Source organism: Coenobita brevimanus, chromosome 46 (genome assembly GCF_032717465.1).
Source record: "Coenobita brevimanus isolate Jiangsu-jjx chromosome 46, ASM3271746v2, whole genome shotgun sequence".
Classification (NCBI taxonomy): domain Eukaryota; kingdom Metazoa; phylum Arthropoda; class Malacostraca; order Decapoda; family Coenobitidae; genus Coenobita; species Coenobita brevimanus.
Window position 1 is genome coordinate 37,401,340 of NC_136999.1, and position 26,172 is coordinate 37,427,511.

At 41.3% G+C, this 26,172-nt stretch overlaps 1 protein-coding gene across 1 annotated transcript in view; it reads left to right on the forward strand.

Annotated features, from left to right (window-relative positions):
- LOC145398696 (uncharacterized) overlaps positions 1–26,172 on the forward strand; it is a 50,346-nt gene that overhangs the window by 909 nt on the left and 23,265 nt on the right. The window contains exons 3-6 of the mRNA XM_080271497.1: positions 2,563–2,691; positions 4,832–4,990; positions 6,892–6,982; positions 14,248–14,548. Of these exons, the coding sequence (XP_080127623.1) occupies positions 2,563–2,691; positions 4,832–4,990; positions 6,892–6,982; positions 14,248–14,548 (680 nt within the window). The remainder of the gene's footprint in view (positions 1–2,562; positions 2,692–4,831; positions 4,991–6,891; positions 6,983–14,247; positions 14,549–26,172) is intronic.

The following is a 26,172-nucleotide window of genomic DNA, read 5'->3' on the forward strand; positions in this document are numbered from 1 at the left end:
GGGTTTGAATTTCATAGAAGCACACTTTACTGATCTACCAGAAGACTCGTCGACATGTCATACAATTACCCCCGCTAATACCAGTACACCAATCCTGTATGAGACAGCCCTAGCATGTATTCAATATGGACGGTGGGTGTTTTAGCGCTGAAGTGGTAACATGTAGAGGTGTATGGAATGTAGGAGGATTACTGGGCCTTGGGAGCAGGCTGTGAAGGCTATGCCCAGAGTCGGACACATAAAAAAAAAAAAAAAAACATTGTTATGCATCGAGCTCTCATTACATTTTAATAAAAGTTGCCAAAGATCATCCTTATTCATTATACAGTGTTGTTTTCAAATGACTCTAAGCTACGTATTAATAGTCACATTACAGGGATTCGTAGCTCCTTTTTTGCAATTTATTATAGATAATGATATTCAACATTCTCTTGTATGCTATTTATGTCATTTTAATATCGACATTCATTACATCAATAACATACAAGGAAATACTGAGGTGTAAGGAGCAGAACAATTCGCTGAGGAATAAGTGACCAAGCCAGCAAAACCCATTATGACCCCAAATGACTAGCGAACCAAATAATTTCCTATAACCCAGAAAACTACTTACTATGCTGGGTGGTTGCCATATTCCATAAAAAGATGCCTGATAGTTTGGTGGGTCTGGGCGCTCCAACTACAAGTGGTACTTGTATATAAAGGCTTACATCAGAGGAGTTATTAGGTGTTTATATGCTTTTCTTTCCTTCATTCTTTCCTCTTCCTTCTGTCTAAGGGTGACACTACACTGTGTGACAAGCCAGATGGTTTCCTGTACACCAAGTGACCAATTACTACGCTGGGTGGTAACCATGGTTTAGTGGGCAGTTAAGGGGCTCCAATCGGATTGAGCCGGTCAAGGTTTATATCCAAGGGATGATTGGGGTTTATTGCTCAAGTACTGCCACTCAGGGATGAGTGAGGCTGGTCACTCTCATCTTAAATGTCAAGACGAACTTACCTAGCCTCAGGCTCCGCTTCTCATGGGGTAACACTGGATTAGGTGATGAAAGAAACGAAAATTTGCTTATATGCCACTCAGGGGTTTTGCAACTATAACCTGTTTACTTTAACGACCTAAACTTGCCAGCTCTCAGTCTTGAAAGCTAAGATATAGCAATAGGACAATGCTAGAATATGATGCTAGTCACGAAGTGTAGTTCCCTAGTATGGTGTTATTCTGCTACTGATCAAGTTTGAAATAAGCTATAAAAGAACAAAACTCTAGACCAAGTTGAGGTAAAAGGACTACAGTAACTAAAAGAAAAGCCAGGACTAAGTACCCTAGCCTCGAGTTCCTACATTTCTGATGGGGGTAAAAGTGAAATGATGATGATGATGACGGGATTACCTCGACTTGAGTAGGTGAGGCAGCTTAAGAACCTCTATGCAGTACTGGAAAATCAAGGTAAATGTGCAGTGGGAGTAGAATGTGGGATGTTCCTGGAAAGATAGTACTGGAAAATCAAGGTAAATGTGCAGTGGGAGTAGAATGTGGGATGTTCCTGGAAAGATGGTGACCGATGCCATGATAAGCTTGATACTAAGATTGAGGCCTGGGTGTGAAGAGTATATGAGGAGTACTTGGAGGTGTGTTACTGCAGTGTTCAGATCAACATATGGGCGAGAGTATTTTGCTTTGCATGAGGAGAAGTCAAACGTAAGAGCATTGAAAATATAAATGAGGAATGTGTGTGCAGTGTATTCAGTGATTAGAATAAGAAATACTGTAGATATAAAGTGCTTATATCCGCTGTCAGGCAACTTGTTTCTTAAGCCCTGCCCCTCAACCACTGCCCAGAAAGTAGCAAGCCATCGACGTGGCCACGCTTCATGAAGGGAACGGGGTATACAAGACAAGTTGCCTGGTGGCAGGTATATTAACAAAGCAAGGGTATATATGTTTAAGTGGTCTGGATTATGGAGACAATGATTGCAGACAGGGTGATGGAAGGATAAATTTTAAGTATATGACTATAGTAAATGAGTGTTTAAGAAATCAAGGTATGGAAATGGGTGATACTATGGATCTGACAGGGTAATGGATACGTTTGACGAAATTTTAAGGATGAACTCATGATGTTGTTCTGGTAAACCTTTCTAACTTGACTGTCGCTATCTGGCAGGTGTATGAAAAACACATTTGTAATAATTGAATAAATATTTAAATACATACAAATAAAGGTAATGTCTGATGGTTAGGTCTGCAAGGTGGTGGATCCAGGATTCCGCGGCTTTGTGTGACGTGTAAATGAATGTCCGGACAACTTCACTGCGCATGGTGTTGAGTTCTTATGTCTTGGTTTTTCTTTCGTTGTGTTGTGGAGCCTACCCCATCCTATCTTCAGCTGGGAAAGATGGTCAGGGTAATGACAAACAATCAATAGTGTTGTGATTTAAAACATCCTCTCGAAATCATCATCATTGCCATCATTGTCATCTTTGCTGTCGATGTTGTTGTTACTGTTGTTGTTAATATGAAATGAACTTATTTAGATCACTTTTATTAAATGTTTTCAGAGTGAGCCTGTACTCGTTTTTGCCGTACAGCGAATCATTTATCCCGCCAAAACGAGTGGCCACCTGGACTGCTGACAGAGGCCTGGTTCTTGCCCCCACAACCCAGCTCTTCCCTTCGAAGTTTGTGAAGTAAGTGGTCTATATTTAAACAATGGGAAAGTTTGCCAATGCATAAGCTTATTTTTCCTAATAAAATACTATATTACTTAAATAAAATATTACATTATAAAAATACAGTACTGTACAAACGAACACAATATTATACAGAGAGGGAGAGAGAGAGAGAGAGAAACAGTTCAATACCTACACAAAACTTTCCTGACTTTCCTTTTCTTCTCATCTGTTGAAGCATTTGCACACACACACGAACACATTTACATTCCCATTTTTCTCTGAAAGTAGATAATTCTCAGCTTCATCATCTCAGAACCTTTTACAATATCCATTGATCTCTTTGCCAAGACATTTTCATCAATAGTATTCACGTCTTTCCCATATCTCATACTCCTACTGCCCCTCACCTCTGCCATTCATCTGTCTTCTAATTCCCTATCCACACGAGCGGGCAACGCCTGACGGGCTCTGCCCGCTGACCGTATATCCCGCTTTTTTAGCAGTGTTACCAGATCAAACAGTTTCTGGCGGCCATTGGTCACCACTGGGCACACTTGTTTTGTTGTCCACACGGCAAGCATTGCCTCAACAACGGGCAAGGGTGTTATAGATAGTTTGCCAGTGGTTTCCCTGCTTATGACGTCATCTACGATCGAGCCCGCCAGCCACTTTTAAAATGTTTGAATTGCAATGTGATTTGTTATCAATGTTTGCCCGTCGGGCACTGCCCGCTCGTGTGGACGGGCCCTTAGATATCCAGCCTCGGACTCATGTTCTTTCTTATAATTTCTCTCACATCAGACATTAAGTTTCACTGACAACCCTCATGCCTGATAACTTCTCTCCCTGGCTTTTATGTTCACCCGAACTCAGTGGAAGTTTTTTTTTTTTTTTTTTTTTTTTTTTTTTTTTTTTTTTTTGAAGTCTGTACTGTGTGGGAGTGATGTCAGGATTCTTGTGACATGCAGCAGTGTAAATAAGAATCGAGCGCTAGTGAATTCCTTAGGAGGAACTGAAAGCTTTTGAGAAACAAAAGACCAGATTATTATTATTATTAGTAGTAGTAGTAGCAGTAGTAGTAGTAATAGCAGCAGTATTACCAGATGCAATAGCGAATCTGGTATTGTTTTCAATTTGTCTGTGTCTGTTTCTGTTATCATGATAACTTCGAAAACGCTCAAGATATCATCACATAATTTTACACGTGCGTAGTAGGGAAACCAATAAATCACGAGTTCGAAACTGGTGAATGTAGGTGAAGGTCTGTGTGTCTGTTACCACGATAACTTCGCAACCGCTCAAGATATCATCACAAAATTATACAGGTGTCTAGTAGAGATGAAAATTTCATACGATTGTTTTCATTTTGTCTGTGTGTTTGTTAGCAGGATAACTTTACAACTGCTCAAGATGTCATCACACAGTTTTACACATCTGTAGTAGAGATGAAAATCTCCTATGAGTTCAAAACTGGTGAAAGTAGATCAAGGTTTGTGTGTCTGTTACCATGGTAACTTTGCAACCACTCAAGATATCGTTACATAATATTACAGGTGTGTAGTAGGGATGAAAATCTCCTACGAGTTCATAGTTCGTGAAAGTAGGACAAGGTCAAAGTCATATTTCGAGCCGCGCTAGATATGTATTGGCTCGTAGCCGGTGTTATTCCCCCCATGGGGAGTCCCTTGTTATTATTATTATTAGACTTTGTGTAAATTAAGTGCTTGGTATTCACTTTTCTCTTTATAGCACTTCCTCAGACTGTTAACAGTGACCGTACACAAGCCTGGACACCCCTTTGTTATACTGTGTTTGCTCATTCTTGGTCCAGGCTTTTGTCCTTTTGCAGCTTATTTCAGGTAGCTATGTGGCAGAAGGAGACAATGCCACTAATATACATACTCTCCATAGCACCTCGATGTGACCAGCATCATAATCTAGTGTCAATATATTCCTACATCTCAGCATTCACGTCGGGGAGACAGAATATTTAGGCCAAATATGAGAAAAAAGATTATACTAATTCCTGCTCTTAATGCAGTACCTACAATTACCAAATTTTAATGATATTGCAGTTTCTTAATACAACTTATATGCTTTCACTTTGAATCACTTAAATACAACAGAGAAAAGTAAAGGCTCCATCCCATCCCAGGTTCCCCCACCGTCCTCGCCTGGTGGTCTCGTCACAGTCGTACCCGACGCACGAAGCGCTGATGGTGGACGACCCAACGGCGCCTGGGGGTAAACGACTCACCTTCAGGGGACCCACGCATAATGTTGTTGAGTTCCTCGCAGCAAGGATTAATTTCAGGTACGTCGCACTGGGAGACTAGTTTAAAGAATTTAGTAATGGATTCATTTGCGATTTACATTATTTGTTTTCAGAAGGTAAGAAAAATGTACAGTATTTATAGATTTAGTTATAGGTATAATTGGACGTCCTGCATATTTAGAGCTACTGTATGTCGTGAAACAAACTTATAAGAATTTTAATCAGTCTGTATCACACTTTAACATATATAATATCGCCGTAGAATTTTAATTAGTCTGTATCATACTTTTAGCATACATAATACTGGCATACCATTAAACAATACAAATATTTCAGAATTACTGTAGGTGTCTTATGTCTCTTCCTTTTTACTTCATATCAAGTGGTAAAGCAGTTGGCTGTTGACTGGATAAATATGATCGATTCCCGACTGGGACTGAGAGCAGTTTTGGGATTTGAGGTAACTTATCATCCGCAAGACTGTTCTACTTGTCCCACTGACAGTCACTAGAAGATGTGCTTCAAACATCCTGATGATGTGACATGTAGACTATGACATCGTTAAGATATTGGAGGTATACCTCCCACCTGAGATCAGAGAGGCCGTGGAGCCATGAGTTATGCTGCAAGGGAGATTATTGAACTAATACAGTTTTTCACGGGGATATGCCATCCTGTGACAATTGCCAGTCAGGATTTACCTGACTGGAAGTTGCGGATCGAAAAGCCAATCCTGACTGGAAGTTGCGGATCGAAAAGCCAGTGCACATCAGACATCGGTGTAGGAAAAGGTTAATTCGGCTTTGATAGTGATAACCATCCTTCGCATATACAACTGAAAATTGCGGATAGGTGACTAAAGAGATCATAAGGACACCAAGATACTAAGCTGAGTTGTTTTAGAATATACCTTTGCTTCATATTTTCTTTTTACACCCGCATGCACTGAAATCGCGAATGGGTTAACATTTTTGCAAATTTGTTGAAGGGGAGTGACCAAAATAACTCGACCAACTTTCAACTGATTTTAAATATATCAAAGATGAAGGTCACAGGGCAAGATAAATATTTACCTAGCAAGGCCAATGTAATCAGTTTTCGAGCAATTTAGACCAATCTTTGTGACAGGGCTAAAGGCACAGCAGGAACGAAGATTCTGAAGTTTGTGGACAATCTGTCGATGATCAAGGTAACAAAGCAAGGGCAAAGTACGACTTTTATGTGTCTGTGAGTGAAATAAATGAACCGGTTTTGATCTGATTTAGACCAAACATGGTTGAACGGTTAATGGTCACCCGGTGGGTTGACCTTGTGCTATTTAGAACAATAGGTCAAAGATAAAGGTCACATGACAAGTTTAACTTGGACATTTTTGCTCCAACAAAGCGTAATGGAAGACGTAAGGGTCAGACAAGAATAATATAATTCCATTTTGAGAATACTCGATTAAAAGGCCAAGATTACTGAACGAAGTCAAATGTTCAACCTTTAGTTGTAAGGTGCGGGTGATGTCCTCGTGAGTGGTCTCATTTTCCTTCCTTATATTTTCTTCTGCATGGGGATGGGCGAATTGGTGGTCCACTGATCTCTTTGTAATACAAAACCATATAGGTCTCACCAAAGTCTTTGTTTGGTACCTGAATATTTTTGTCACCTTGGAGACAGGACTTTCTTAAGATGAAATATTCCACAATCATATATTGAACAACCTTGGCGATATCGTACGCCCTTGTCTCACCAATTCTGATACTAAACCAGTCACTCCCCCACCTGCATGTACTCTTAAACAGGATTTGCTGCTTTGAATATTTGTACAAAATTAAGTAATTTTCTTTCCAAACCACACATAGGAAACTCCTTTCAAAGAAGCTAAACATGACCTTTTTTTACCTGGTGTATTAACAATGGACCATGAGGCATTAACAACAAAATAATTTCAGGTACTGGTATGTGAGACCAGATGACAATGAGTTTGGCACCAAGCAGAAGGATGGCTCATGGTCTGGTATGGCTGGCCAAGTATTCAGGGAGGTAAGGGTTTAGAAACAGAGTTATCCACCATTATATATATATATATATATATATATATATATATATATATATATATATATATATATATATATAAAGAATAACTGATGATCCTGTGGTCTACAACGCGTGCAGGAATGGAAAATAATTAGTTTTGTGCATTAGATAAAATCCTCAAGGGATAGGGCGCTGTATGAGTAATGCCAACAGGGATGTAGGTCGATCACCCATACGTAACTGTTCTTATCTGTGGTTGCCTAGCCGTAGACAACTCTATCTTCCCAGTTGTGTGAAATATTGCGGTATCTGTTGCTGTTCCACACCAGATACAGACCTCCACAACCATCACATTACTCCACATTATTTTTTTTTTCTTCCGCACACTGAATAGGCAAAGCGTTATGTAATTACTGCATAAATACCCTGCCCCTCCAGCTCCTAGGGTGTGTGAAATATTGGAGTGATTTTTACTATTCCACTCTAGGTAATAGACCTCCACAACCATCACAGAACTCCACAGATTTTGGTGTTTTTCTTCCACACATTAGGTTAGTAAAGCATTAGGTAATTACTATATGAACACCTTGTTATGTGATTTTTCCAGGTCATCACATGTCATACATACCTAATGGTCATCATAACACTCCGTTCATTATTTAGTAGTTATTCTGGTGACTCACCTTTGTAGTCATTGTTTCCAATACGTTACTCACAAGTCACGATATTTGCTCCACGATTCTCTGTCCACGCTTTATTTTTTCTAGCATTTTTATATCAACTTAAGGACACCGCATTATTTCCTGTTCCACTGATAAATCCCTTATGTAGCCAACACTGTCTGACATGTTTTATAGAGACCATAGCACAATCCCTACAGAATTTGACAAGCTTTACATGTATCTCACTAATCTGTCATATCCCAGTTTTTTTTTTTTTTTTTTTTTTACGTACATAGTACGTGTAGTCATTGATTTATACTTAGGCACGTCAACTTTCTTTGTAAACCAACAACATCGATCACTTGTAAGGTAGAATTAGTGGAGATTAAAGTAGCAGCACTGATGATTAGCAAAAGGACATGGGGACTACACTAAGGACATACTGGTACTAAGGAACAGCTATGGATTGCCAGTCAGAGCAGGCCTTTTTTAGGGGTTGGGGAGGTGGGAGGACAGTTATATGCGCTAGGATTTTACCCCTGTCAAACTCCTTAATGATTCAGGGATAACTGATGCATGATTTATTCCGTGCCAGTGTAACGTGGTGTTTAGTGTCATTACCACAAATGACAACTCAATATGTGGCCGTGGCCTGTGTGAGAGGGTGGGGCTGGGACACAGGTGGAGGGACAAGGCTTGGTGGTGGTGAGACGGGAGGGAGGGAGAGAACAGGGATAACAGCAGGGGTGGTAGTTACATGGGAGTTGGTTTGTGGGAGCTAGGAGGTAGGCAGAGAAAAATATTAAGGTGAGAGAGTACATACAAAAGGATACTGCTTAGTTCCTTGTAATGTTGTTGCAGTAGTTGAAGTTGTTGGTCTGATGGGTGGGGCAGGGGGTGAGGGGGAGGGGAGGCATGATGTAGAACTGACAGCGGGAGGGTGTATCAGCTGATGATCAGGAGCAGGGGTGGCAGTGAGGGCAGGAGCAGGGGCAGGGCAGGCTGAGTGGTGACTTCAGCAATCCAGGTGCCAAGCAGTGACACCCACACCCACACACCGGGGGCACTGGAACTGCAGTGAATGTAGGAGACGAGTGTGGGCAGCCACGGGGTCAGTGAGGGCTGGTGGCGTGGGTGGTAGGGACAGTTCCGGGAACTCAGATGAGTGGGGGTCAAGTGCATGGGGACTGGAAGAGTGAACGGTGGCAGAGTGCCTGACGGGGCAGGTTGTGGTTGAATGAAGGCCACTGCACAGACCACACCATTCTGCAGACCGGCAGTAGCGTGAGATGTGGCTGGACTCATAACAGCGATAACACAAGGGCTGTGATGGCGTGGCCTCTCCAAAGGTACAGGGGGGAAGGAGTAGCTCATAGCAGTATCCTGGAGGGGGGGAGCCATCTCCCTCCCATACAACAATGGCACAGTTGATGGGTTCACACAAAGAGTTGTTCAGGCGACGTGCTCGCTTGACACCAAGTATGTTGTGTAGGACTGTAACAGAATAGTCAGTTGCCAGGCGTTCCATTAGGTATTCCAGCAATTTCTTCCTTCTAATTAGGGCATCATGGAATACAAATTTGACACCCAAAAGCCCCTCAGTTGTTAGGGTCTGGTTGAGATCGGGATAATTCCTGTGGACATAGATGTTAGGAGGTGCAGGAGACATAAGACGAACAGCTCCGGGGGGTTGAGTGATGAGGGAGTAAGTGGATGCACAAGACACCGCCGACAGCAGGTGTGCATGTGGAGGGGAATGCCAGGCGCACATATTGGTCTCGTGGTATGACAGGAGGGAGCCGGGGCTTGGTAGGGGTGTGTGGATCCACAGGAGGGATGCTGGTGGTAAGGGCAGAGGCAGATTCATCAGGGCTGGAGGGGTGTGAATTTATGGCAGAGGGTGTTCTGGGTGGTTGGCACTTGGCGCTTGGATGTTGGGGTCAGTGACCGCCATTTCAGCACTCTCCCTTGTTGGGAAGCGTGAGGCACTAGCATCATCATCTTCACCACTAGCACTATCAAGCCTGATGCATTTAATTGTTCCAGTAGTAGGTTCGTTGGACGCAGCAGGATCACCAACAGCAGAGGCTGAAGTGTGGGGGTCGTCAGTGTCTGGCAGAGAGTGTGTGTGACGGCGTACAGCAGTCAGTTGGGGCAGCACTGGGTGTAGTAGCAGTTTGTGCTGTACTATTGGGAGGTCTGGCACCCCGTTTTGATTTGGGTTTGCGCTTCCCCTTACCCATAACACTGACCTTGCCGGGTACTAATGTTATTAACACTGCACAACGAGTAGGAATGATAGCCCAGAATGCCACACAAATGCCTGGGGCAGGGGGTGCACACGTCTGCATGCCACCAAGACAGGGCTAGGAGTGTCGGCACATGTAGTATAATATTGGAATAAAATTACTCACCCACAAATTCTCTTGTTTTGGTCATTTTATCTACGTAGACTTTATTAAAGGAAATGGAGAAAGGCTAATACAAGAATTTCCCCTACATTCGTCAGCCATGCCGTAAATCTTGCGACTTTTCGTTGCCCGCACCATAGCGAGCAGCAGACGTATATTGTTTTATGGCTTATAAGAGAGTTAGGCCAATTTTACTGCTGGGAATGTGAAGTAGATGAACAAGCAATTGGTGGTGAAAACCAAATATCGATATCCTAGGCACATTTCGGTCGTAGAAAGACCTAAATGCTACATGTTCACACTCTCCCACTGCAAATTTCCCAACTTATGTCTGCCAACTGGCTCAAAGGTGGTTATTGTTTTGAGAAGGTCCAAGTGACTCTTTCAGCAATTTTTTTTGGTTTCCTTTTTAGGTTCTTTACTTACCATTCAGTACAAGCCCCAACACTCTGGGGAACACTGTCCTTCAAGGCCATGCAGAGAAAGGTGCATGAGAAGAAAAAAATACACTTATACCTTAGGGCATGGAAGGTATACAAGTAATTATCATTACAAGCACAATAATGAACAAAGACATGCAATGACACATACATGGCCAAAAGTTGTTGCAGTAATTATCATTACAAGTTTTGAGATGTGCAAAATGGTACATAGATACACACGTATGTGCACATGTATGCAAAGAGAGTCACATATGCACACATACATTTATGTATATATCTATGCATATATGTATATATTCAAGCACCTGTATGTACAGGTTACGTACGCATGTATAAAGATATGGGTATGTGTACAGGCGTGCATACATATACATATGCTACATGCACATATATATATGACATTCATATATACATAGACAGGGAGACATATAAATACATATACATCCTAAATAGATACATGTACAGTCGTGGTCATAAATAATCACCTATCTTCCAGTACCTCGTGCCTCAGACTGCCTCCTTTATGCGCGGCAAGTCACAGAGGGGAAGGAGGGGCTGAGAGGGAGGGGCCAGAGAGAGAAGGGAAGGTGGGGGGGGGGACGAGCGATGGTGCGGGGGTGAACTGAGGGAAGGGAGGGTGGGTAGGTAGGGGAGGGAGAATGAATGCGGAGTGGTGGTCATATTCTTTTTTTTTTTTTTTCATTCAGGGCGCGATATAAATAAGTTAATATTCGGTAGATAAGGATGCTTTAAACTTTATTACCGGCGTCAGATAACAAATTTTAGACAGGTGGTGATATCAACGGCTGGCTCGTAAGAGAAATATACTAACTTGACAGATCAAATACTAGTGCGGAGCCAGATATTTCTCTTTTATCAGTATCTTTTTGACTTCGGACGCAGAATGGAGTCTGGATGGCTTTGACTTCCGTAATGTTTAAGAAACGTCCTTTACCCTTACATGTAATTAATTTTGAAACTATATATCATATGCAACCTGTGACATGGCTGTGTCCACAGTAAATGTGATCATCCTCTCGATATACATTCCCTCTATACAGGCATATCATGTCAACTATTTTATGGCATCTTTCTGTTAGTCGAGGTATTTTTACCATTAGTGTAGGTCTAGCTATTTGTCTCTGTAGGATTTAGTATAGATTAGCGATTTGTCTGTTAGGTAATTAGTTTTAGGGTCTTTAGATTAGTTTGTCTTTATATTATAAGGTATAAAACATATAAAACCAAGAAAAAATTAAAAAAATAAAAATACAAAAAAATAAATAAGATTAAAAATATTATATATATATGTACGTTTGCATGAAAATGTGTCTGTATGTATGCATGGAAGTGTGTGTGTGTGTGTGTGTGTATGTATATATATATGTTTGTATATATATGTATATATATTTAAATGTATATACATATATATATACCCATGGCCTTAATAACCAGGGGCTTCGGCCCCGATGGTTGATAGGCCGGAAAAAATTAAAAAAAAAAAAAAAAAAAAAAAAAAAATATGGCATCTCTGTATGAAAAGGCTGTTTAAACTAAGTGTGCATAAAAGGTAAATATTTGATGTCTGTGCACATGAGTGGATATAATAACGATATCTCTCATAACATATTAGAAGGAAACTGAAACAAAATCCTACCCAAACTCCCAAAATATATCTACTTCAATGTTTACCGACATTGGTAAAGCCAAAGCAACCAGGAAAGCCTTAGTAAGTAATCCAGTGGCCTGCTGCCTCAATAACCTCTTGCTATCTTCACGGCACCGAGGAAACAATGTTGTCGATGGTTTGCTGGTTTCGTCTGAACAGCTCCCACTCGTCCTTGGTGTGCTGGGGGAGGCGGGCCTGTGTCATCTCGTTCTCTGGCACCCACGCGTTGACAATCTGGGCCCACACAGTCTCGATGGCTCTACAATGATTTTTGATCTGTCACGTCAGTATATTTCTCTCACAAGCCAGCCATTGATATCACCACCTGTCTAAAGATTATTATCGTACGCTTCTATACAAGATGTAATGCAGCATTATCTACCGAATATGAACTCCTGTATATCATGCCATGAATGAAAGAAAACAGACAAATAATGTGACCACCACTTCGCATTTCATTCTCCCTCTCCTACGTACCCTACCTCCCCTCCCTCACTCCACCCTTTCACAATCACTCCTCCCCCCACCCACCTTCCCTTCCTGGTTGCTTTGGCTTTACCTATCTATCTATCTATCTATTGCCAGACGCCTCAATCCCGTTTGGGGTGGCTACAAACAAATCGCCTCCAAGTCGCCCTGTCCCCCGCCATTTCACTGCCCTGCTCCCAACTCACACCCCCCTCTCTCATATACCTCTCCACCCCATCCCTCCATCTCATCCTCGGCCTCCCCCTCCCTCTTCCCCCCTCCACCTCACTCACATACACTCTCTTCGTCAGTCTTTCACCCTCCATCCTCTCCACATGGCTTTACCAATGTCGGTAAACATTGACATAGATAATATATTTTGGGAGTTTGGGTAGGATTTTGTTTCATTTTCCTTCTAACATTTTATGAGAGATATCGTTATTATATCCACTCATGTGCACAGACATCAAATATTTACCTTTTATGCACACTTAGTTTAAACAGCCTTTTCATACAGAGATGCCATAAAATAGTTGACATGATATGCCTGTATAGAGGGAATGTATATCGAGAGGATGATCACATTTACTGTGGACACAGCCATGTCACAGGTTGCATATGATATATAGTTTCAAAATTAATTACATGTAAGGGTAAAGGACGTTTCTTAAACATTACGGAAGTCAAAGCCATCCAGACTCCATTCTGCGTCCGAAGTCAAAAAGATACTGATAAAAGAGAAATATCTGGCTCCGCACTAGTATTTGATCTGTCAAGTTAGTATATTTCTCTTACGAGCCAGCCGTTGATATCACCACCTGTCTAAAATTTGTTATCTGACGCCGGTAATAAGGTTTAAAGCATCCTTATCTACCGAATATTAACTTATTTATATCGCGCCCTGAATGAAAAAAAAAATATATATATATGACCACCATTCCGCATTCATTCTCCCTCCCCTACCTACCCACCCTCCCTTCCCTCAGTTCACCCCCGCACCATCGCTCGTCCCCCCCCCACCTTCCCTTCTCTCTCTGGCCCCTCCCTCTCAGCCCCTCCTTCCCCTCTGTGACTTGCCGCGCATAAAGGAGGCAGCCTGAGGCACGGGGTACTGGAGGATAGGTGATTATTTATGACCACGACTGTACATAGTCATATACGGAGGTAGATAGATAGACAAAAGCGATACGCATTATAAAATTACCTCTTGAATCAAAATCCAAGCACAAGATGCTCATTTAGTGGATATGCTGTGGAAAAAAAAATCAACAGTGTCCATGACTCAGTTACATTTGTTTTATTTTCTCAATCACTTAGTTCTCAGTGAAGATAACTACCTCTGTCTTGTTTAAATAATTTGTCAAATCTTGTCGAATTAGGCTAATATGACTTCCATATCAACAGATATAAAATGTTGGCAAGCCTTATACAGCTCAGTATGAACAATACAGCACTACTTTTAAGTCTTGACCTAAACTCTTGATTTAAAGTGTACCAACTAATTGTAACTTTTTTATTGTTATGTTTTTTTCACAACAGGCCATTTTACTAAACCACCTTCATATCTGATTGATTTTAGCTGCGTACGCTTTTTTTATATTAATTCACTAAATTTCAGGAGGCTGATCTCAGCTGTGGGCCACATCCCATCTCATCCTACAAAATTAAGGATTTGTACTGCAGTCCTACCATCTTTATGGCGCAGTATAAAATTCTGGGTACCCGTGGACGCCCCGAGGTGGACCCGTGGGGCTTCCTGCTGCCTCTGTCACCATTAGTGTGGGTGGCTGTGGGGACGGCACTGCTGGCTGTGATCACTGTCATGATGGTCCTGCCCTCCTGCCTTCCCCCACACACCCACCTTACAGACAGACAAGACACCAACATCTTCAACTGTATTCGCGTCCTCCTCCAAGAAGGTTCCCTAAATGTCACGGTCCAAACTTCCTGATATCTATCTACCTATCTGTCTATCTGTCTATCTATCTATCTATCTATATTATGGTTCAGAATTGTAAGGACAAATGTTCAGGGTACAAGCATCGTAATTTGGAAGTATATCATTAATTAGATCAGGTTATTTAACTAATATACATAACATGGAGATTCAGTTTGGACAAAATTATCTGTCCAATCATTCGCACACTTTCTCCTCCCTTCTCACTCCCCTTAATTATCGTATGTGGGTTACCGAGGTGTCAGAATTGTAAGAAGTTTTTGCACTGTTTAGACTCTTGGAAATGAATGCATGATTCTGATTTTTCTTTTTTTATGTTAGGAAGAAGGAACCAAAGGCCACGAGCCCACGATAAGCGTTGCCTCCAAGAGAAAAACAAAATACAAGAGAGAGCCAAACTCAAGATCCGATCATTTTGAGATGTCTGGACACACTGCGTTTGAAAGACTGGAGATCATAGGAAGCAGGAAATATAGACAGAGAGAGACAGTTCTAGAGTTGACCTGTTGCACAAATGAAGGACTGGGAGTAACGGTTAACTCTTGCATTAGAGAGTTGGACAGAAAAGGGATGAGAGTTTGCTGCTAGACCAGTGCTACGCACCTGTCGTACAGGTAGAGGAATACATACAGACAGTTCACAGGAGCAGTGACCATTGAAACAGCGATAGAAAAGAGATAAAGATGCAACACTGCGGTGAAGAGACAGAGGTTGAAGGAAGTCAGTAAGAGGAAGAGAGTTAATGAGACGAGAAGCCTTTGACTCCACCCTATTGAGAAGGGCTGTATGTGGGGAACCTCCCCACACATGAGAGTTGTACTCCACACAGGGGCAGATAAAACCTGTGCATAGAGTCAACAATTGTGCAGGGGTAAAGAAGGAATGGAGTCGGCTTAGCACACCTAATCTCTTAGAAGCAGATTTTACAAGAGATGTAATATGATCTTTCCAAGACAAGTCCTAAGTAAATGAAACCCCAAGCATGTTCAAGGATGATGCAGGATTAAGTTGAATATTATTAAACATTAGTGGGTACACCTGTGGAAGATTTTGCCGGGTTGATAGGTGTAAGAACCTGAGTCATTGATGCATTAAAAACAGCAAGATTATTTTTACCCTAGTCAGAGATACGAGCCAAGTCAGACATTATGTGTGCCATAGCCTCATCCCTTGTTTGTTGAAGTAACTGCTGAGATGGACGTTGTGGGAACCAAATGGAAAGGTGAACAGTGGAGTCATCAGCTTATGAGTGGATAGGGTTAGATGTAGAGCTTAGAAAGTCACTGATGAATAAAAGGAAGAGACTTGGTGATAGGACACAGCTCTGAGGAACACCACTGTTGATACATCTAGGAAAACGATGGACGTCTACAACAGCAGCTATAGAACGACCAGAAAGGGAGTTAGAGATGAAGGCACAAATAGAAAGATAGAAACCGTAGGAGGGCAGTTTGGAAATTAAAGATTTGTGCCAGACTCAATCGAAAGGCTTTGAGATGTCAAGTGCAACGACAAAGCTTTCGCCAAATCCCGAAAGAAGGATGACCAGGAGCCTGAAAGGTAGGTGAGAAGATCGCCTGTGGAGCCTCCCTAACGGAACCCATACTGACAATTAGAATGAAAGTTGTGAGAGGAAAGAGACTTTAAAATTTTTCTATTAAGAATTGATTTGAAAACTTTTGAGATACAGGATGTTAAAGCAATTGGATGATAGTTAGAGGGTTGAGAATGGTCACTCTTCTTTGGGACTGGCTGAATGAGAGCAATCTTCCAGCAAGAAGGAAAGGTAGAAGTTGACAGACAAAGGCGAAAGAGTTTGCCTAGGCAGGGTGTAAGCACAGAAGCACAGTTCTTGAGAACAACAGGAGGGACTCCATCAGGCCCATATGCCATGTTAGTATTGAGGCCTGTGATGGCAGAAAATACATCAGCTGAAGAAATTTTAATGTCAGCCATGAGGAAGTCAGAGGGGGGAAGTGATGGAGGAACAGTGCTGGAATCGTCTAAGGTGGAATTGGAGGAGAAAGTCTGAGTGAAGAGATCTGCTTTATCAGTAGAAGAAAGAGCTACAGAGCCATCAGAGTAGAAAAGGGGAGGGAAGGATGATGAGGTAAAGTTGTTAGAAAGGTTTTTGGCAAGGTGCCAGAAGGAGCAAGAAGAACTTGAGTTAGACAGTTGAGAGCATTTAGTATGGATGAAATTATTTTTAGTACAACGGAGAACAGACTTAGCATGATTCCGGGCAGAAACGCATAAAAGACGTGATTCAGGGGTGGGTTGGCTCCCGTACCTTTTATAGGCCCTCTCCTTATTTCGGACAGCATTAGAACAAGTGTGATTAAACCAAGGCTTTCTTGCATTAGTCAAAGGATATGAGAAAGGAATGTATGCTTCCATGCCCGAGAGAATAACAAATGTAATGCACAAGGCACACCCAGATGGCTCCCGGCCATGGAAGCAATAATCATTCCATGGAAAAATCAAAGAAGTACTGCCTGAGGTCCTCCCAGTCAGCAGCTCCAAAGTACCACAGACGACGTTTCTTTGGAGGGTCCACAGGCCGTACCAGAGCGATAGGACAGGTTAAGGTGATAGGTTGTGATCGAAGGAGCCCAACGGAGAGATAAGATTAATAGTGTAAGCAGAAGGATTATTATTATTTTTTTTTTTAATAACAGAACAAAGGAAAGAGAAATCAATGAACCAAAAAAAAACAAATCCATGTACCAGATTACTGGTGTCCTCTGTTCATAAAATATCTGTCACAGTTGGACTTGAACAGCTGTAGGTTGCAGTTTCGAGGGAAACAACTCTGAGGAAGTGAGTTCCAGAGAGATGCAGTTCGGGGAATGAAAGAATTCTGATAGGCAGAAGTTCTGCAGTATGGCTGACTGACATTCCAGTCATGAGTTCTGCCAGATGCCCGTGTAGCACGAGTGAAGGCATGAACAGGTGGCACGATGGATGCAAGTTCGTCTGAGCATTGGCTACAAAAATATCTGTAAAATAACACAAGGGAGGCAACATTCCTTCTTACTTGTAGGGGAGGTAGTTTGTTAGTAATAGCAGGGTTATTAATAATTCTAACAGCTTTGTTCTGAATTTTGTCTAGTTGTTTTAATGCAACCTCTCCTCATCCATTCCACAAGGGTGAGCAGTATTCAAGCTGAGAGCGCACATGACCCTTATAAATTATAGCTAACTGCTCGTCAGTGAAGAAGTTACGGACTCTATATAATAATCCAAGTTTCTTTGAGGCGATTTTAGCAAGTGATCTGACATGAGAGGTCCAGCTAAGGGCATTGTTAAGCGAGACGCCGAGAATGTCAATACTTTGGGAAATGGGAATATTTGTAGCACTGAAGGTAATCTACGATTCTGGCAATACCTGTCTATTAGTAAACTGAATATATTTAGGTTTACTAGCATTAAGGTTATTTTGTCTCCATTCACTGATCGTGGATAAGTGTCGATTTAAAGAGATGGCCGTACTGAGTTGAGAGTTAAAGATATCAGACTTTGTAAATGGATGTCTGAGTGTGAATGAACTATGAAGTGTTGAGTCATCTGCATATGAATGGATGGGATTGTGGGTGACAGATAAGAGATCATTAATATGAACCAGGAACAGGGTTGGTGCCAGAACTGATCTCTGCAGCACGTCGGCGTTAACTGAGTGGAAATGGAATATACATCGTTTACTATTACTGTTATTTTTCTGTTGCTGAGGTATGAGGAAATCAAAGAAACAAAAAAGTTTAGTCCATAGCAAGGGAGTTTGGACAACAGGGAACGGTGCCACACTCTGTCAAAAGCTTTAGAAATATCCAGGGCTACTGCGTGAGTTTCTCCATGTACATCAACTGATTGATGGATGATATTAGTCAGGAGATTGAGTATGTCTATGGTGGATCTTTCTTGGCGAAAACCATATCGTCTACCAATAATTAAGTTGTTGGATTCAAGATGTTTAACTATGTGCTTATTAATTACAGTTTCAAAAACCTTACCAAGAGAAGATGGGACAGCTCTTGGTCTGTAATCAGAAGGGTCAGAGGAATTTCCTTTCTTTGGAATTGGATGGATATTGGCTTCTCTCCATGAATTAGGGAATGAAGAAGTACGTATGCATAGTCTGCATAATTTAGCAAGAACAGAGGCAAGTTCTGGGGAATACTTTTTCAAAACAATTCGCGGAATTCCATCTGGGCCTGGAGCTTTGTTGATAGGTAAATTGTCTAGGATGGATTTCACGTACCTTGTCTGTATTTTAAGTGGAACAATTTCGGGAGAGTTAAGTTCTAATGCTGGGACGTTCTGGCTGGCTTCCTCTAAGGTAGAATTTCTGGGAAATGTACTGGCAAAGATATCTGCTTTCCCACGCGGGTCATTTGTAATGTTACCATCTGGATATTTTAGTGGGGGAATGGATGATGACTTGTTAAAGTTATTATTGAAAGAATTAAGAGTTGACCAGAATATTCTATTGTCATTAGGGTTGTTAAATAGTTTTGATGCTTGGTTTTGAAGAAAGTTTGATTTAGCAAGATTTATTACAGCTTTTGCATGGGTTCTAGCAATTTTAAATTGAGAGAGTGATTCAGATGTTTTTTATTTTAAGTAATAGTTATATGCTGATGACTTTCGGGCTATTGCTTTGGCACAGTTGCTATCAAACCATTTTGGAGAGTTCGATCTTTTAGTGAATTGTTGACTTGGTATGAATAAATCCATACCAGCTAGTATTAAGTCACAAATGTGGAACTGGGTAGAATTGACATAATTAGAGAAGAAAGACTGCCACTGAATGTCAACAAGATAATTTCTAAATTCATCCCAGTTTGCCCTATCAAAGTGCCATCGGGTCACCCTGACAGGGGGGGCTAACTAATGAGGCTTTGATGAGATTTTGGTCAGAGGATCCAAGTGGAGACAATACCTCTATCCTGTACTGATCTGGATTATTTGTCAGGAATAGATCCAAAAGACGGGCATTATTGTCAGGATTATCTGGTATTTTTGTTTGTTGCTTTACCAGTTCCGTGAGATTAAACGATTCTGCAAACAGCTTGCACTCTAAACCAGCATTGTCAGTCCTGGCAGAATGCAATAATCATTCAACATAATGTATTAAAATCACCCAAAATGGTAATTTCGGTGCTAAGGGCAAGATTAAGGTTACTCAACTGTGTGGAAATGGAATCAAATACACTGGGTTCAGAAGTAAGCACTGGGGGAGCGGTATACTTTTTTTTTTTTTTTTTTTATGTGTCCGACTCTGGGCAAAGGCTTCAGGGCCTATATCTCAGGGGTAGTAGCCTATCCCAAGGCCCAGTAGTCCTCCTACACCTCCACCTCCACATGTCACCACTTCGGCGCTAACACCCACCGTCCATGCTGAATACATGCCAGGGCTGTCTCATACAGGACTGGTGTATTGGTATTAGCGGGGATATTTTTACGACATGTCGGCGGGTCATCTGGTAGATCAGGAAAGTCTGCCTTTTATGAAATTCAAATCCATAAACTGTTCCCTGCCCCAGCCGGGATTCGAACCTGGGTCCATCAGGACTGCAGGCCGCCTCTCTACCGATTCAGCCACGCCTCCCCCACACAGATATATTTGGTAATATTTTGACAGTTTAGTTTATACTATGAGTAATCAAAACTGTGTGAAATGAAGTATAAAATGGTGTCAACTCATAGTGGGATTTGATATAACAACACGTGCCACCCTTGTTATGGTAGTTTGTCAGGAGATGGTAACCGGGAAAACAATATGGGGATATATCAGTAGTCAGTGAGATTTGCGGTTCTGTGAGGAATAGGGTATGAGGGGATATGGACTGAAGGAAAAAATGGACTGAATTTAAGTTGGTACTAAGCCCAAGGATGTTGGTGATGAATAAGGCGGCATTTTCATTTCTCCGCTGACGAGCATGGCCGGAGTCAAGTATGTTGCAGCTCTCTCCAAGGCAGTCAGGGATACGAGTAGGGTGCTGTACAAGCTGCTCTAGGTCATTAAGGATAGAAAAGGTGTAGGCTTGTTCACCAGGTGGATTAGTGAAAGGAGAGGAGAGCCATAGGTGGTGGTGAACATTGAAATCTCCTAGAATTGAGATTTCAGAGAAAGGAGAAATGGATAGAATGTGTTCCATCGTAGAAGTAAGATAGTTGAAGAATTTTTGATAGTCAGTAGAATTAGGGGATAAGTAAACAACGTAGATATATTTAGTCAGAGAGTGACAGGAAAGCTGAAGCCCGAGTGTAGAGTATTCAGAAGAATCGATCTCAAGAACACCAGAGCAAGATATGTCGTTGCGTATACTGTATATACACAAGAGCCACCTTTGGCTTTGAAATGAGTATAGAAAAAGTAGGAGGATACAGAAAAGGGTTTGCTGTCAGTTGCCTCAGACGCTGAGTCTCAGTTAGGAAAAGAAGGTGAGGTTTAGAGGAGGAGAGGTGGTGCTCAACAGAGCAAAAGTTGGAGGAAAGGCCACAAATGTTGCAGAAATGAAGAAGTGGATCGTCACCGGGAGAGGGGCAGAAGGTGGGGGCATTTATGGTCCCCCCCTCCCGGGGACTCCAGGGCTGTGTTGTGACGCCATGATTTTTGAATTTTGGAAAAGGAAGTGTAGTGTGTACTGTGCATGTAGTTTGGTGTTGAAAGAGAAATTTGTGTTGGTGAGCATGCTGGCCTACTCTATGTGTTACTGAGACACTGAAAAAGTTCAGCAAAGAGGGATGGTCGGGAAATAGTCCCGAGGGCTGATGAAACGGGAGCTCCAGCTCTCCCTGTCATCAGCTTTCCATCCACCTTGAGAGTACTGCCCTGCTCGACTGGTGCTATGTCGAGCAGGGCAGTAATGCAAAGCTTATGTGCCTTAAAAAGCTAGGGGTAACTGGATAAATAAGTTGTAGGGAAATACAGTGTCGAATTACAAAACTAAAAGTAAAGAATCTCTGTACAGAACATTATTACTCACACTATTATACTAGTGAAGTCCAAAGAGCAATGACGAAGTATTATAGTAACACACAGCCTACATAGGATGTTCCATGTGCCTGGCCTTTACCTTCACACATACATTATATCGACGTGTAATGAAATGACTAACACGTTTGAATACCTCAAGTATATTGCTAATTCAGTCATAGACCTCCTGAATCTGTGCAAGTAAATGCTTCCTCTCAACTGGATCCTCAGACACACAGGTTTTCAAGTGACCCCATATGAAGAAGTCAACTAGATTCAGATCCAGAGATGGTGCTGGATATAGAATGGGAGTCACGCGCTCAATACACTGTTCACGTTATTTAACATCTAAATACATCTGCACCGTACAATTGCACTATTATGGGAAGATACTCTTTCGTGCATTGGCCACATTCTTCTGCGTGTAGCTAGAGGTACATTTTGTATATCTGGCAAACTGCTAAAGAAATTAAATACCGTTCTCTTAAAGGAGAGCCATGGAGTACACGAGAACCTACCAATAATCCATTATCCCATTTATTATCCCACACAATGCTAGCAGTTCTAAGTTGATATCCTGTACACCTCGGCACATGCGGGTTTTCCTCGTCCCAGAAAAGCTTATTAAGCGAGTTAAGGCTGCCTGTTGTGCTGAAAGTGGATTCAACATTATACAGTCCAAAAAAGGGTATTGCGCAGGGAGGGTGCTATGAAATCCTAAATGATTAATACTCGTACTGCTCGTGACATTCTAAGGTAATTAATCTGTTATCATCTGACTGTACTAATGATAACAGTACTAAGTGGTATGTGTCAAGCAGGCGATATAAATGGAATCCTTATGAAACCAAGCTTATTTACATGAAATAGATGAATCTGTGTTCTTAGAATAGCCATCGTGTGTGGCATCAGAACGTTTCACGTGAACTCGTAGTGTTACAAATGCTTTTGTAAAAAAGTGGATTTTACTTTACAGTACTAGGAACATCACCATTGTGAGATACCCGACTTATGAACAGCTGATAGAATATTAGACGTCTTTGATGATCAACAGGCTTTTTTTTATGTAAGGATAAAGGAACCAAAGGCATGTAGCCCGCAAACTGTTCCCTGCAAGAAAAACACAAAATCATTACAACAGAGAACCAAATTCAATATCTGTTCATTTCAAGATGTCTGGACACACACTGCATTTGGAAGACTGGAGATCATAGGAAGTACGAAATACATCCAGAGGGAGACAGTTCCAGAATTGACCTGTTGCATAAATGAAGGACTGGGAATAACGGTTAACTCTTGCATTAGAAAATTAGACAGATAAGGGATTAGAGTTTGATGCTAGACAGGTGCTACTCACTCGTCTTAATGGTGGAGGGGTGCAAGCAGATAGTTCAGAGGAGCAGTGACCATTGGAGTAGCGATAGAAAAGAGATAATAATGCAACAGTGTGTCGAAGAGACAGACGTTCAAGAGAGTTAGTACGAGGAGGACAGTTAATGAGACTAAAATCCTTTGATTCCACCTTGTTGAGAAAAGTTGTATGTGAGGACCCTCCTCACACATGAGAGTTGTACTTTAAACAGGGGCGAATAAAATCCGTATATAAAGTCAACAACTGTGTAGGGGTAAAGAAGGTACGGAGACGGCTTAATACACCTAATCTACTGAAAGCAGATTTTACAAGAGATGTAATATGATCTTTTCAAGATAAATCCCAAGAGAACAAAACCCAAAGTATGTTTAAAGATGCTGGAGGATTGAGATGGATATTATTAATATTCGTGGGTTCTCCTGTGGAACATTCTGAGGGTTTGATATATATTAAAACTGAGTTTTTAACGCATTAACCCCTTAACCACAGGGCATCACTTTCGTGACGCCCGGGAGCAAGGGATCATACTGCGGGGCGTCACTTTTGTGATTCTGTGTTATTTTAAATTCGCCCAGACTTTCAAGTGGTGGCTTGTATCATCTATCAGTACTACCAGTGTCCAGCTATACTCAGTTCTGCTAATGTCACCTGTACTCCCATCCACTGTTGACAATTTAGCCATTTTTCTCCTGTCCTTGACTCCCCCCCTCCTTACCTCCCCTCCATTACCCTCTCTTCTCACCTGACCAGCTGTGCTGCACTATACAAATGCTGGACGGATTTTTCCACTCATTTTATCCATTGAAATGTGCCCTTTGCCCTATTCTTATATAAAATAATATATAAAAGAAAGAGAAAAGGTAATTGATACTGCCATACATCTGGAATGGGATAATTATCACCTGGCAACACCTCACGTGCACTCATTTGCTAATTTTCCCTGTTTATTTCCCCTTGAAATATGCCGTATGACCTGTTCTCATAAAAAAATTATATATAAGAAAGGAAGGGAGAAGCCTAAGTGATATTTACATTCACCTGGAACCAGCTAATGTATTATGTATTGCCTAGATTTCCTGGCAATCAATTCATAACATATATATTAGCAGATGTCACCACGTTTACATTGGCAGCTCTTCACTGCCCCTAGGCCACAGCATTCAGTTTACTGTCGTCTTTCAATGTCCAATTCTGCCACTTTTTAGTCCCATGCAAAGGGCCCTGTGACCTCTACTCATACTAAACCTCGTGTGGAAAGGGGTAAAGGGCTAAGTGACTGTTGTGGAACGTGAACTGCCTAATTTATCAATGATAATGATGGACAGTGACTATGATCCTTCTGGTGACTCTAAAACAGTGCAAGTGGAAATGTAAATAATATGTAAATAATGTGTAAACAGCAAGTGAAAGCAATGAATGTAAATATAACTGAACAGTGGAAAATAGTTGTATAAGTTACTGTGACAGTCCATAACATAGTGTAAATAAAATAAAAATGTAAATAATGTAAATGAAATAGAGAATGTAAATAGAAATATTAATAAGTAGTAATATTAGAATATCAGTTTATATACTAGGAGTAATGAATATGAAAGTTTCACTCTAGCATGTATAAATACTGGGAATTATGAAAGTGAAAGTGACAGATTCGTTCTCCACGCTAGTATACAGGACGAGAAAGTGAATGCTACGTATTTTACTGAAAGAGAAATTGACAATAAATTACTATTACTGAAGGAAACTTATGGATAAAGACTGCAGATATATGTGAGTGTTATATAGTAATAGGAATATAAAGTGTGAGTGTTTTTATGAATAATAAATGACAGAATACCAGCGGGGAACGAGCGCAAGTGGGAAGCTCGTATACGCTCGTAATTTTCATTGCTTTCACAGTATTTTTTTTGGAGTATGGATTCCAAACTATTTGAAAATCATAGAATAGTGTTTCTAATGATAATATCAGGCTGTGGTAATCATATTATGGGGTGTTGGGAAGGGTGAAGTGGAGACTTCATTACCCAACTTCAGAAATCTCCACAAGTCCTACGGTATTCGACGAAGGCTCAACAAATATCCCAGGAGAAAGCAGAAGGTATGTGCTATGAGCATATATAATTATAATATTCTAGGACTAATAACTGATTTTTGGGAAATATTTTTACAAAGTCTGTTGGAGCGCAAATATTCTTGCGGGACACGCAAGGACCGCCAAAACGACCCCGCGGTTGAAGGGTTAAAAACGACAAGATTACTTTTACCCCAGTCAGAGATATGAGCCAAGTCAGACATTAGGTGTACCATAGCCTCGTCCCTTGTTTGTTGAAGTAACTGCTGAAAACTCTATACCCTTAAAAAATGATACTGATAGAGTGACTTTTCTTGTTATACCCTCCAGACTGGCGAGCGACTAAGCCCTGATTCATTTGCAGCTACAGGAGCACTAGTTATATGATAAGCTCCAGCAGCCTCTAAAACATCTACTTCTCTTTCTGTAGTGTATGAGTAAGCCATGGTCTCTTTTGACCCCTCTGTCAATGGCAGGATTAATCCTCGAGCTAGACCTCATCAGATCATCTAGCCCTGCTAGGGTCACAGGAGAGCTGTACCCCTCCCAGCACAGCAGCCACCGAGCGGGGTGCAAACTCGCAACCTCACGATTACGAGCCCGACACCCTACCACTAAACTACCGAGCAACCCATCAGTGGCAGGAAAAGTTGTGCGATGTGGATGAATTCACTTAGGAAAACGTGCTGCATACTCTCCCTGTTCTTCACGACCATTACCACGTGCGGCACCAAACGACAGATGCAGATTAGCCAGGTCTTGGAAGGTGAATCTCTCCATCCTATGTACCTGCAGTATTTGAGTAAATGAAGAGTTTGCAGTTTGCAACAACCAAGGCAACATGCCACATACATTCCTAGAATTAGAATATGAAATGACAATTGATGACGTGTAGGATTTTGTGTTCATATACCAGTGAATTCATTCGGAAAAGTAAAAAAAAAAAAAAAAAAAATCATCATACCGTGCTTTTAGGGAATGTGTTTTATTGATTAAAAAAAAAAAAAAAATAAAGGTGACATCGAGGATACAGACTTAATGTATGCTAGTTTATTATTAAGCTTACACTTCACATGACGATTAACCAACATAATCATGGGAGGTTGCATTAAAAATGCTTTTGATACGAAAAATACTTATTTCCATAATTAGCTAACTCTGTTCAAT